This window comes from Procambarus clarkii, chromosome 47, assembly GCF_040958095.1.
Source record: "Procambarus clarkii isolate CNS0578487 chromosome 47, FALCON_Pclarkii_2.0, whole genome shotgun sequence".
Taxonomy (NCBI): domain Eukaryota; kingdom Metazoa; phylum Arthropoda; class Malacostraca; order Decapoda; family Cambaridae; genus Procambarus; species Procambarus clarkii.
In genome coordinates, this window is record NC_091196.1 from 19,147,609 (window position 1) to 19,161,008 (window position 13,400).

Consider the following 13,400-nt stretch of genomic DNA (forward strand, 5'->3'; position numbering starts at 1 on the left):
TGGCGCGCGGGGGAAGAGACTCAAGAACTACACCGAGAGTTCATCGGCTTGTAAATGACCAACCAGCTCGCGTGGTTATTTACCTTATGTTGTGATAGTTGTGAGGTGACGGCTGGTGTGTTGTGGTGCAGGTGTGTGTGTATGGTTGTGTGGCAGGTGTGTGGGGAGGGGAGGTTATTGGGGGGGTTTGTGTCATGTTGAAAATGCACGACACGGGGTTATACATGCTGTGTGTGTCTGGTGTATTGTTTATAATGGCCGTTTGTTTTATCGCTATGTGATTGGTGTTGGTGGTGCGGGCGTAACGAGTCCTTCTTGTTCCTGTCTTGGGTTGATGTGTGCTCTTTCTGGCCACAGACCTTGCCCTGTGTTTCTGGCACAGACCTTGCCCTGTGTTTCTGGCACAGACCTTGCCCTGTGTTTCTGGCACAGACCTTGCCCTGTGTTTCTGGCACAGACCTTGCCCTGTGTTTCTGGCACAGACCTTGCCCTGTGTTTCTGGCACAGACCTTGCCCTGTGTTTCTGGCACAGACCTTGCCCTGTGTTTCTGGCACAGACTTTGCCCTGTGTTTCTGGCACAGACCTTGCCCTGTGTTTCTGGCACAGACCTTGCCTGCCGTGTGCTTGTGGCACAGACCTTGCCTGCCGTGTGCTTGTGGCACAGACCTTGCCTGCCGTGTGCTTGTGGCACAGACCTTGCCTGCCGTGTGCTTGTGGCACAGACCTTGCCTGCCGTGTGCTTGTGGCACAGACCTTGCCTGCCGTGTGCTTGTGGCACAGACCTTGCCTGCCGTGTGCTTGTGGCACAGACCTTGCCTGCCGTGTGCTTGTGGCACAGACCTTGCCCCCGCATTTCCAGTGCCAATCAGCGTAGGGACATTTTCTTCCGTCGTGTGTGGACAGAGATAGCGATCTCTTGGCCTGCTTGTGGTGTAGCAGAGTTGATGTGTTGCTAGGGGGTGGGGTGGGGGGTAATGGTAGTGGTGTGTTTTGCGTGCTGGGGGAGTGGGGTTACTGGGACGTGGCGTGTAAGAGGGAGACGCGCCGGTACATGGGGGGGGGGGGTGTAGTGTATCACATGTCGCTCCCTGCAGTTGGTGGGGGGCCGGCACCACCGCCACACTACTACTACTACTACTAACTACTAACTACTACTACTACTACTACTACTACTAACTACTACTACTACTAACTACTACTACTACTAACTACTACTACTACTAACTACTACTAACTACTACTAACTACTACTAACTACTACTAACTACTACTAACTACTACTAACTACTACTAACTACTACTACTATTATTATTATTATTATTATTATTATTATTATTATTATTATTATTATTATTATTATTATTATTATTATTATTATTATTATTTCTACTACTTCTACTTCTACTCACCAGCACTCAACAGTACACCCACACCCTCCTCCTCCCCCTTACCCGAGTATACGAGGTCCAGGGAGCGTGCACAGAGTTAAAACTCGAGAGTTACGAGCAACACTTTCCTCCTAATTGAGTAAGATGATAACCGCGGGATTGCAAGATTGTTTCAAGCGTAGGTTAGACGCTTATATATATATGCCCGAGTTGTGTGGAAATTAGTAGCTGTCTCGTATGACTCCATCATATGCCTTCTGCAGTGTCCTCGTGTCTTATGTTCTTGTGTCTACCGCAAGTCTTGCAGTATACCACATAATTGAATGTGGCAGGACCCAGGAACTCAAACTCGACCTATTTATGTGCACACACAGGTGTGCTGTACGGGGATTCACCTTCAGCATCTTGAGTTTAGCCTCTTGAGTTCTCAGACGGGCGGTGTGTGCACACACCGGTCGTTAGCCTTTCGGTTCTACCATGATTGATGAATGATGAAGATTAGGCCACCCTAAACGTGGCACGGGCATGAATAGCCCGTAAGTGGTGGCCCTTTTGGAGCCATTACCAGTATCAAGAGCTGAGACTGAAGATCTGTGGAGGTGTGACTGCACCCTACGGAGAGGTCGTGACCTCTGGGTCTACCATAATATGTTAATTAATACTTCTCAAGTTCCTGAAGTAAATTTTGAATTGCCAGTTTCCACCTGTACCTGGATTGTACCTGGACGGGGTTCTGTGAGTTGATCTCGTCGCTCAGCCCGGCCCGGGGCCAGGCTGCAGTTTCTGAGTGGCTTTGTAAGCGCATTGAGCTGGGTTTTCTTACTTCCTTTGATGAAATACCTACCGATTACGGGGGGGGGGGGTGGTCGCCATTGTTTATCTGGACAACTTTGATGTCGGACATTTTCATGGTGTCTTTGAGGCACGTGACAGCCGGCTGCGAGTGTGTGTTGGTATCTTTAGCCCCTGCTATATCATCTATAGCCAGATATAGCTCCTGCTATATCTGGACAGTATAGCAGGGGCTCAAATCTGTATCGACATGAAGAGTATATCACGTCATAGTGACGTCAATCACCTCGTTCATATTAAATTATATATAAATATATATAATAAATTATAAAACGCAGCACTTTATATTCGTTGGGGTTGTTTTAACCAACCTTCCTGACCGCGTCCAACAGCCTGGTTGACCAGACGACCAACCTGGTCGGAGACGGGGCCGCGGGGGGGTCGTTGATCCCCGGAAGCTCCACCAGGTAGGTAGACCCTTCCTGCCTAATGCAGGAAGGGTCAGTATTGGTGGCCTGAAGCCGACAGGCCAGGAAGTGTTGCGGGGGGGGGGGGGTGGAGCTGAAGCTGGCAGCACACGTGGATGAGCGTGCAGCTTAAAGGTGTTTCGTTATTGGTCAGTGTTGGGTAACGTAGAATTATTTTTTTTTATATAACGGGAAGTTTAGTGTGAGATTCTGTAGGAGCCGTGATGAGGGTTCGAACTTGTGGGGTGGGTGTGCCTAGGGACACGTTGTGTGTTGTCATTGACTCTCGTCAGGTTAGTGGCGTTATTCTCTGGTTTAGTGTGGGGGGGGGGTAGAGAGAGGGAGTTTTGTTTATAATGTATACCTGGTTGATGGGCTTCTGGGAGTTCTTGTACTCCCCAAGCCAGGCCCGAGGCCAGGCTTGACTCTTTTTATTATTATTATTTTTCTACGACAGACGTGGCCACACATTTATAATGTTAAACAGCATATATACATTTTTTTCTGTCCTCCATGGACAGGGTTAGAGATCTGTTAAACATATAGTGAATTTAAGTGCTTGACTAGTGAGAGATTGATCACAAGGTTTGAGAGGAACTAGTATAATAGTGTTTGTATTGGTATCAACGAAAAATGACATGCCCCGCTCCTGTGCCAGGTAAGTCCACTACGGGCTCACCATAGCCCGTGATTCTTGGAACTTTTCGTTCCAAGTAGCTGAATCTTAAACAACAACAACAACAACAACATGGTGTCATTGCCGTTGTCAGGGACAGTAAGCCTCCATGTGTACTTCAGGCATGGTATCGAGGTCCGTCCAAGGTCGAGGTACTGGCCCTCCGTAATTTTCTTTTAATCTGCAGTATTTCTCTATTGTCTCAACTTCGCATTATCTGCACACGTCGACACACCCATTTCCTCAGGTCATGTATCTCAAGGTACCGGTCTCTTGATTAGCCACTACGTCAAAACAATCCAAACCTAACCAAAAACGGACAGACCCTTGACCGTTTAGACCCATCCAAGAGGTCGAGGGGAGGCCAGACTGCTGCTCAAGGCAGGTGGGGTCTGAGGGAGATAGATTGAGATAAAGTCATCCAAGAGGTCGAGGGGAGGCCAGACTGCTGCTCAAGGCAGGTGGGGTCTGAGGGAGATGGATTGAGATAAAGTCATCCAAGAGGTCGAGGGGAGGCCAGACTGCTGCTCAAGGCAGGTGGGGTCTGAGGGAGATGGATTGAGATAAAGTCATCCAAGAGGTCGAGGGGAGGCCAGACTGCTGCTCAAGGCAGGTGGGGTCTGAGGGAGATGGATTGAGATAAAGTCATCCAAGAGGTCGAGGGGAGGCCAGACTGCTGCTCAAGGCAGGTGGGGTCTGAGGGAGATAGATTGAGATAAAGTCATCCAAGAGGTCGAGGGGAGGCCAGACTGCTGCTCAAGGCAGGTGGGGTCTGAGGGAGATAGATTGAGATAAAGTCATCCAAGAGGTGGCGCTCTCGTGTGTCTCTCCACGCTCTTTACCTTCTAAATATACCCGGCTCAGGTTTCCTGTGTGTGTGTGTGTGTGTGTGTGTGTGTGTGTGTGTGTGTGTGTGTGTGTGTGTGTGTGTGTGTGTGTGTGTGTGTGTGTGTGTGTGTGTGTGTAATTACCTAAGTGTAGTTACAGGATGAGAGCTACGCTCGTGGTGTCCCGTCTTCCCAGCACTCTTTGTCATATAACGCTTTGAAACTACTGACGGTCTTGGCCTCCACCACCTTCTCACTTAACTTGTTCCAACCGTCTACCACTTGGAACAAGTTAAGTGAGAAGGTGGTGGAGGCCAAGACCGTCAGTAGTTTCAAAGCGTTATATGACAAAGAGTGCTGGGAAGACGGGACACCACGAGCGTAGCTCTCATCCTGTAACTACACTTAGGTAATTACACACACACACACACACACACTGTGTGTGTGTGTGTGTGTGTGTGTATTCATCTAGTTGTGCTTGCGGGGGTTGAGCTCTGTTCTTTCGGCCCGCCTCTCGAACAAATGAGAAACGAGGCTGAAATTGTTCATACAGACACACACCGACCACAGAACATGTTGTAGTTTTAGATTCAGCTACTGGGAACCAAAAGTTGCAAGTAGCACGGGCTATGGTGATCCCGTAGTGAACTTACCTGGCATAGGAGCGGGGCTGTATATGACCACACAACAATTTTTAACTCTGGTATTGCTGCGTGGGGCTGTGGTGTTGCTGTGCCAGGCAGTTCTTCTCCCTGCACCTTGGCCCATCCTCCGCGCTCTGCACCTCTTTGGAAATGGTCACTTTGCTATATTCCGTAATTGAATTCTCTGCAAAAAAGGGGTGAGAGAGAAGAGTGTTCACACGGCACACTTCTCATGCTTGCCGCAACACCCTGTACTTCCACACCTTCGGCCCCTCACACCCGCTATACCTCCCCTCACACCCACACCCGCTACACCTCCCCTCACACTCACACCTGCTCCACCACCCACACCCGCTACACCTCCCCTCACAGCCACACCTGCTCCACTACCCACACCCACCCATAATCCCTAAGGCCACCAACAGATGTACTACAAATGGTAACGCCTCGCGAAATTGATGTGATGTCCAGTTTCTGATCCCGGGTCCTCGGGTAGGCTAGGTTACTACATCAGTTTAGTGACTATGGGGGTCGTTGAGGATAACGAGGCGAGCTGTCACGCGGGCTTCCCCCGTGGTTGGTGGCGGGGCCTGGGCAGTCATCACGGGGCTGGGTGCAGTGGGCACCTGGTCACGGTACCTTGTAACCCCATTATTAAGACGAGTATGATCACCTTTTAGAGGTTAAAAGCCGATCTATAAGATTTTGTAGAGTCTGTGCTGGTCGTTTGCTTTTGTATATCAATTGGCAGGTGTTTGGTACTTTTTGGAAGCTCTCAATGAGGGGAACTTTGCAAAACTCTCTCCTTAGCCTAGACAATATAATGATGAAGTGTTCAGCTGTTGGGACTGTTGTATACTTAATGTTGTTAGTGTATGAATTAGCTGTATATTTGAAGATTTTATGTATGGAGTGGGCTGGTAAGAGAATGTTGTTTGTGATCTATAAACAGATTTACAGGACCCTGGTAGCCCGGTGGTGGTGGTGTGGGTGGTGGAGAGCGAGAGGTAGTGGCGGGTGTCGGAAGTGACCCCACAGGTCACTTCCGACACCGAATCTACAGAGCAGCAGTGTGTAGAGCTCTGGACACTCCCCCCACCGCTGCCCCGTACAGCCATCACGTCATGCTCAAAATCTCATATTATTGTGCTGCGACACACAGCAACCGCCCCTGTTATTACACGCCGCCCCTTGACGTAACGGGAATAAAATACTGAAATCTTTGTGAGCTGAAATGCTCTCGTACTTGCCTGTAACTTGACATTTACGAGAGGGAAAGTTGGAGATGCAATTCATTGTGGAAAGGAGAGTTCATGAGAAGGCAAGTGTTTCTCAACACTAAAGTGTAAGGCAAAAGTGAGTGGGTAGTCGCATTGAGTACAGTAACCGGCTTGATGGCGGGCACCAGGAGCCTGCTAGTCTCAGGCCAGCCTTGAAAGGTCAGCTAGGGTCATCTGAGCTATAGAAACACCCAGGTTATGAGAAAAAGCTTAGTGTGTGTTAGCTTTTACGTTGTAGAGGTAGATGGGCCAAGTGGAGTACTCAAGGTGGCATTAGTAACGAGGGTGACGTTGCGCTCATCGTGTTCTCTGGTCCTCCAGGGCGTCTTCCAGGGCATCTTCCAGCAGTCTGCCGTAGTCTTTAATTATGGTTACTGGCTTGCCCCGCCCCATCCTCATTTCCTCCTCACTGTACCTAGCCAGCCACCCGCCCTGACTAAGACGCTACACACAAACATCTTCATTACTCCCCAAGACCATGGGTCTCTGTACGTTTCTCACACCTGCCCATTGCTCTAGTGTTGTAGGCTTCAAACACGGTCTGAATTTACCCCGTTAACTTTTAGGTATTTGGTTATTATTCGTGTTTTAAGGGAGTAGTAATGCACGTCGACACAGACGAGCCCTGTGTCAACTTGTCAACTCTTTATTCTGTGGCCCAACACAGGACCTTGCTAACACCTTCCTACAGTTGCATGCTCTTAATTTCCTTGTGAGAAGGCAGGCTTGTTTGCATCAGTATGCCGCTGTAGCTGTTTAAATGAGGTTGTTGTAGTTATCATGAAGGTTGATGGGGTCGTTGTTGTGCTAGTGTTTCCTGCGTGGAGTGGAACCATCTTCGAAGCGTCAGGTGGTCTCCCTGTGTCAAGGGACGCCTAGGGCGCGTTGTAGGCACCGTCTGCCTTCCAATCTTGATTTCTTTCTGCAGAGTTAAGACCTGCATGGACTCTAAAACTAGGAGAATTCACCATCGCGGTTAAGTCAAGGGTAACGGAGAAGCGTGTGTTGTCGGGCCACCGCCCAGCAACACACTGAGACTTGCGGCAGTAGACGGAATGCAAGAGTTGTGGCCGTGGGCTGAGCCGCCCTGTGTCCGGCAGTCGGCATGCTCCCCGGCGGCCATATCCGGCGTGCCATCTGCCGTCTCACACAGTTACCTACTTTCACGCGCTCACGCATCTGACGCGCTCTACCGCTCCCACCTCAGCCAATGACAACCCTTCACCAAGATCCGTTAACCACTCGTAATACTGGAATTTAGAGCATCCCATTCCGATTGGTTTTCGCCGGCGACGGCTGGGGATCTGGGTTATTTTCGAAAGGCTGACATCGCTAGTGGAGTTGAGGAGTAGCGCGCAGGCAACTTGGGTGTCAGTCGTCGTGCAGAAGCGAGAGGCGAAGCAAGCAAGCAAGCAAGTGGTGTGTGGTGTTCGTGTGGTGCAGTTGTGGCAATAACTTCGCAGTACGGGACGTGTACCCTGTCAATCTTCGCGCTCCTCTACCAAGTGCCAGCTTCCAGCACACTTCGCAGCCATGAGGGAATACTACTCCATGGTACAGTACCCACTCCTTCCTCTTGGCTCGTTCCTTCGCTTGCCGCTTTGGCTATTCATCTGACCCTCTAATGATCAATTTAGTTTGAACAGTGTACCGTGTTATGATGAACTTGCAAGTGAATTAGTTACACACATCCATGCCCTAACATCTTAACGTCAATGATTGCTTTCAAAGTGAAGAAAAAGTTTTAGAATACGCGAGTGAATGATTATTTGGTTTTTGTTTTAGTGTGTATAGTGAACAGTGCGACGACCACGGAGGAAAGTAGAGGCAATTTTATACATTTGTGTCGGGGAGTTCAACGGTGCTGGTGGGAGTGATCCTCCGGCCCTCAAGACTGTGTTGGCTCGGTCACTCGATCCCACAGGTGTATGCGGTCACTCGATCCCACAGGTGTATGCGGTCACTCGATCCCACAGGTGTATGCGGTCACTCGATCCCACAGGTGTATGCGGGCACTCGATCCCACAGGTGTATGCGGTCACTCGATCCCACAGGTGTATGCGGGCCCCACCTTCACCCACAGTTATACGAATATCGACCGAGATGGGATCTGTTCCGTCGTTGGAATGTGGTGTTTGTTTTGAGGAAGGTGTTGGGGAGGGAGGAGGGAGATGGAGGGTTACTGAGAGGTAAAGTGTGTCTCGAGGTGAATGGCAGGAGCAGATGTTGGGAGAGTGGGCTTCTGGGGCCATCCTTGTTTATACAGGTGTTTATACAGGTGTTTTTCCAGCTACTGTCACGTAGCCTACAGCGCCTAATTTCTGTGCCGCGCACTCATCTATCTTGGCCATGTTGTCATTGTCTGCCTATCTATATCTCCCCCATCCCCTCTTCCTTCCATCCATCAGTCCTCCATATTGTGTGCTCTGACCACTCCGGTCAAAGGATAGCAGACAAACTAAGTATGCTCCACATTTAAGAACACTGTCCATGGTTCTCCTGTGCCACTAAGGCTTGTCCCCTCCGGTTTTACTCCCATTAGTTCTGAGGAGACCCGAGATTGTAAATCACGGGTCTCGGTGTGTGCATCCCCCCTCCCCTCCTGCCCCACACACAAACCGCAAAGATTGGAAAATATTGTATTTGTACGGCGCTAATTATGTTGTTCTTGGCGTGCTCCAAACCTTCTTACAGGAGTGACATCAGTCAGCGGAGACACGGTGAGGTGAGCCCCGCGCTGCTCGGTCTGCGTCTTGTGCTAACTGGTAATACTGTGTGTTGAAGGTGGTAGTCTTAACTGTTTGCTGTTAGCAGGGTTTATTTAGTGTGTTTTCGCGTGCGTGTGTGTACTCAATTAGTTCTACTCGACTAGTTGTGCTTGCGGGGGTTGAGCTCTGGCTCTTTGATCCCGCCTCTCAACTGTCAGTCAACTGATGTACAGATTCCTGAGCCTACTGGACTCTTATCATATCTACATTTGAAACTGTGTATGGAGTCAGCCTCCACCATATCACTGCCTAATGCATTCCATCTGTTAACTATGACACCGAAAAGTTCTTTCTAACGTCCTTGTGGCTCATTTGAGTACTCAGTTTCCACCTGTGTCCCCTTGTTCGCATACCACCTGTGTTAAACAGTTTATCTTTATCCACCCTGTCAATTCCTGAGAATTTTGTAGGTAGTGATCATGTCTCCTCTTACTCCTGTGTCTTCCAGTGTCGTGAGGTGCATTTCACGCAGCCTGTCCTCATAAACTCATGCCTCTTAGTTCTGGGACTAGTGTGTGTGTGTTCTGTCTAGTGATGGTAGCAGTACTGACACAAGCTGTACTGTTTGTGTAACTTTGGATCTTTCAGATATTTTCTCTTGGCTAGCTAATAATAGCACTAATAATAACACTAATAATAGCACTAATAATAACACTAATAATAGCACTAATAATAGCTAGTTGGGGCGAGGCTACTCCAGAGCTGCACTCTCCTGCTCACACTTTTCTGGAAGGTGGGGGGGGGGGAGTTGGAGGCACTCGCCCAGACCCCCTTCTTGGAGTGTGAGTGGAGGCACTCAACCCCCCTTCTCCTGGGGCATCCTCAGGGCTCCTACCTGTTTTGCCACTAATCTCGTATCCATCACTTCTCTCTGTGCAGTAATTCGCTTCAATATACTTTCTCCCTCTAAATGCCAGCGGCACGTCCTAGTTACTCTGCCTCCGTCCGTCACAGCCACTGGCTGCTGCTGCTGCTGCTGCTCAGGGGCCACAAACATCACAGAGTGACGTTGGTTCGACGTTGAACTGGCGGTTGCTCTTGGAGCATTACGGATCCACACTGGTCATCATTGTGCGGATCATCACAGCTTGGTCAACAACGCCACACACACCCCGTCCGGGTGTCTGCGGGGGGGGGGGGGCACCATTCTTCTACGTCGACTACTTGTCACGTGAACAACAATTATACATTTAAAACACTTAGGGATAATATTAAGAAGGAAGGTTTCAAGAAAATTTCAATTTCAAGAGGAAGGTCCTCTTGAAATTGATTCATATAGCTAATTATGGTAGCCACTTTAATTTTTTTTTTAGAACCTATTTAAACCAACGTCGAGGGAAGGGGAGGTATGAACTTAAATGACAACTCGACCACTTAACCTGTGAAGATGTGACACGCGAGCTCCCCTTAAGTTGTCCGGGGAGATTACCGTTCCTAACGTGTGAGTGACCTGGTGACCTGTCTGAGGTCACGGGGAAACTATAGACCTAGCACGATGGGATGTAACGGGCATAACTGAACTCTTCTGGACCCTACACACTACAAACTCACTCTCCATCACGCGACATTCTGACAAAGTTCCCTTCCCTTCTTCATTTCTATCAGGGAAGTAGAGGCAATTTTATAAATTGCCAAACCCGCCAAGCCATTGCGACTATATAGCACTGGGAAGGGATCAGGATGAAGATTTGGGATGAGACGGTGGTGGTGGGGGGGGGGGGGGGGAAGGAATGGTGGCCAATCACTTGGACGATCGGGGATTGAACGCGGACCTGCATGAAGCCAGACCGTCGCTCTACCATCCAGCCCAAGTGGATCAAGAAGGTAGCGCTAAGCTTCAACACCCGTGCCAAAAAGGAGAAACAAAAGAGGCACAAAAGCCATATAAGAATCGGGAGCATCTCTAAATACTTCTTAACCTACACAAATATCCTCTGTAAGTTTGTATCCTTCACTGACGAGGTATTTGTACACTGGTGACGATAATGTCAAGAGATACTAAAGATATACAAGATACTAAAAGATTCTTATTAATCCATATTTATCAGTGCAATGGACACGATGAAAGTAAATGATGCCTTGATATCTTTCTCGTGAACTTTGCCAAAACGGTTGTGTCTCGGATGTTCCAACAAACACCACAGACATTAGAAAGGAAATAGACAATATAGCCATGCACTCGGCTCCCTCGGAGTCGCTATCTGGACTCCAATGTTTATTAAGAAAACTGTCATGATCAGGAACGTGGTTATAATATGAAGTAAGTGTTGACCAGTGATACTGCGCGGACCCCTGCACGCACTGCGCGGACCCCTGCACGCACGCGGACCCCTGCACGCACTGCGCTTATCGCTCCACTGTATAATAGAGCGTGTAAACCATTAAAAGTCAGGTCACACCAACATGACACCTCACCCAGGGGAGTAAGAGAAGCTTCCAAGAACTTAACCTGCCAGTTTTGCGGGGAGAAAAAGCTGTACAGCCGAGACCAATACTGTTTTAGATCTGGCCTTTCACAATTACTTTCACAATGCCACGAAATTACAAAGAGGCAAGTGAAGCATGCTGCACTTCAAGCGTCGTGCTTGCACACTTTACACGAGCATGTGATAATTGTGACTATAGAACAGTAGCCCATAAAATAAAGCTAAGGGATTAATGCAGAAAGTAGGGGGAGTTGATAGTCATATTTCTACCATATTACAAAGTATGGGCCACACGCCAATTTTTTTTTTTCATAGACAAGATTACAATCCAGTTCCATCTCGTCTTTTGCTGCTGACATCAACATGGGTTCTTATCTTGACATCTTCTTGATGATTTCGGGGCTTTTAGTGTCCCCGCGGCCCGGTCCTCGGCCAGGCCTCCACCCCCAGGAAGCAGCCCGTGACAGCTGACTAACACCTAGGTACCTATTTTACTGCTAGGTAACAGGGGCATAGGGTGAAAGAAACTCTGCCCATTGTTTCTCGCCGGCGTCCGGGATCGAACCCGGGACCACAGGATCACAAGTACCAGCGTGCTGTCCGCTCGGCCGACCGGCTCCCCATAGCCTAAACACCACCATAGCCAGAGTTTGTTGACGGGATGAACAGCAGCGCTCCTCCACACTTCTGCCAGGAAAGACTCATGTCTCTGGTACAAGCGTGGAAGCCTGCAAGTGCAACCTGACCAACTTTCTGCTAGTTACCGGACCAGTCAGTCTGCCTGTGTTGGGCAACGTGGAGCAGCGGACTTAGACAAACAACTTCACAGATCAGGCATCACTCAGTCTGGAGTGATGACCATTCACATTTGGTGGTGACGGGGTACTCAGAGAAGCCTGGCCCTGTGCTAGGCTTTCTTAAAGTTCAAGTATGTTTATTGAGACAAGAAAAAATACCTCTCAAAGGGATAGAGTAACTTAGGCTATTTCTACCCCCCCCCCCCCCTTAGGCTTACTTAGCATAACTAAAGAAATCGTTCACAGGTAAACAAGTATTTTTAAAATGAGAAAATGTGGCGAGAACAAATTAGTGGAAGTTGTAACTTCAGTTAAGACTAGGAACGCAAGGAAATGCCCCTTGTGCAGGTGGCCATCAAGTGGAATGCACTGGAAGACGTCTTGAAAGCCGCCTCCTTCTACAACTTCCAGCGCAGACACAACACACAATTCGAGCACCTGGAAAGTTGCAATAAGATATGCGCCAGGCGGAGCACTTTGATCTGCACATTACTTCACGTTGTCCCTATTAGGCGAGACCCGCCACTACTACAAGCAACACGGGACCAACACCTTCTATTATCGCAGTTACCAAAATATTGACAACTGTTAACATAATTAAAACACCACCACGGATACCTGGTTGATACCTGGTTGATACCTGGTTGATACCTGGTTGATACCTGGTTGATGGGGTTCTGGGAGTTCTTCTACTCTCCAAGCCCGGCCCGAGGCCAGGCTTGACTTGAGACTTGTGATACCTTTATCAGCCACGATCAAATCAATTATTAGTAGTTAAAGTATTAAGTATTAGTTGCCAGGAATGCCTTGAGGTTGTCATCATAATGTCTGGCATTGTATGCGTCACAGATCATATTCCTTGTCAATTGCTTTTGTCAATTCTTTGTCAGTTCTGTCAATTTGTATTTTTTTTATGCGAGCATAAGAGATCGGGGATATTTCTCGCTGGGCCGCAGGGAGTCGATCCACACCTGTATTGTCTTGTACCTGTTGTTGATTTCGCGAGTTGTTCTGCCCCCACAGCCTGGTGATTGCCCGGTCTGTGAGGCTGTTTGTCTTGGCAGCCCTAGAGCCCTCACAGCCAGGCTGATCCAGTAACCTCTCGTCACAAACGTGTCCAGTGCTCGCTTGGGTGCGTCCACTGCTGTTCCACTGACATTTCTTATATATTTGTTGACAGGAGGTTTGTTGATGTGGGTCTCGAATGTTGATACTGCGTTGTCTGGTCGTGTGTGGGGCGGTTGTCTGGTCGTGTGGGGGGCGGTTGTCTGGTCGTGTGGGGGGCGGTTGTCTGGTCGTGTGGGGGCGGTTGTCTGGTCGTGTGGGGGGCGGT

General features: G+C 49.0%; 1 protein-coding gene across 2 annotated transcripts in view; it reads left to right on the forward strand.

The window, feature by feature from the left end:
* sn (fascin domain-containing protein singed) overlaps nt 1-13,400 on the forward strand; it is a 139,311-nt gene that overhangs the window by 81,378 nt on the left and 44,533 nt on the right. The window contains exon 1 of one of the 2 annotated variants that reach the window (XM_045749761.2): nt 7,595-7,630. The exons of the other annotated variant lie outside the window; for it this stretch is intronic. Coding sequence (XP_045605717.1) covers nt 7,610-7,630 — 21 coding nt within the window. The 5' untranslated portion in view covers nt 7,595-7,609. Of the gene's footprint in view, nt 1-7,594; nt 7,631-13,400 lie in introns of those variants that run through there. 2 annotated transcript variants of the gene reach the window in all.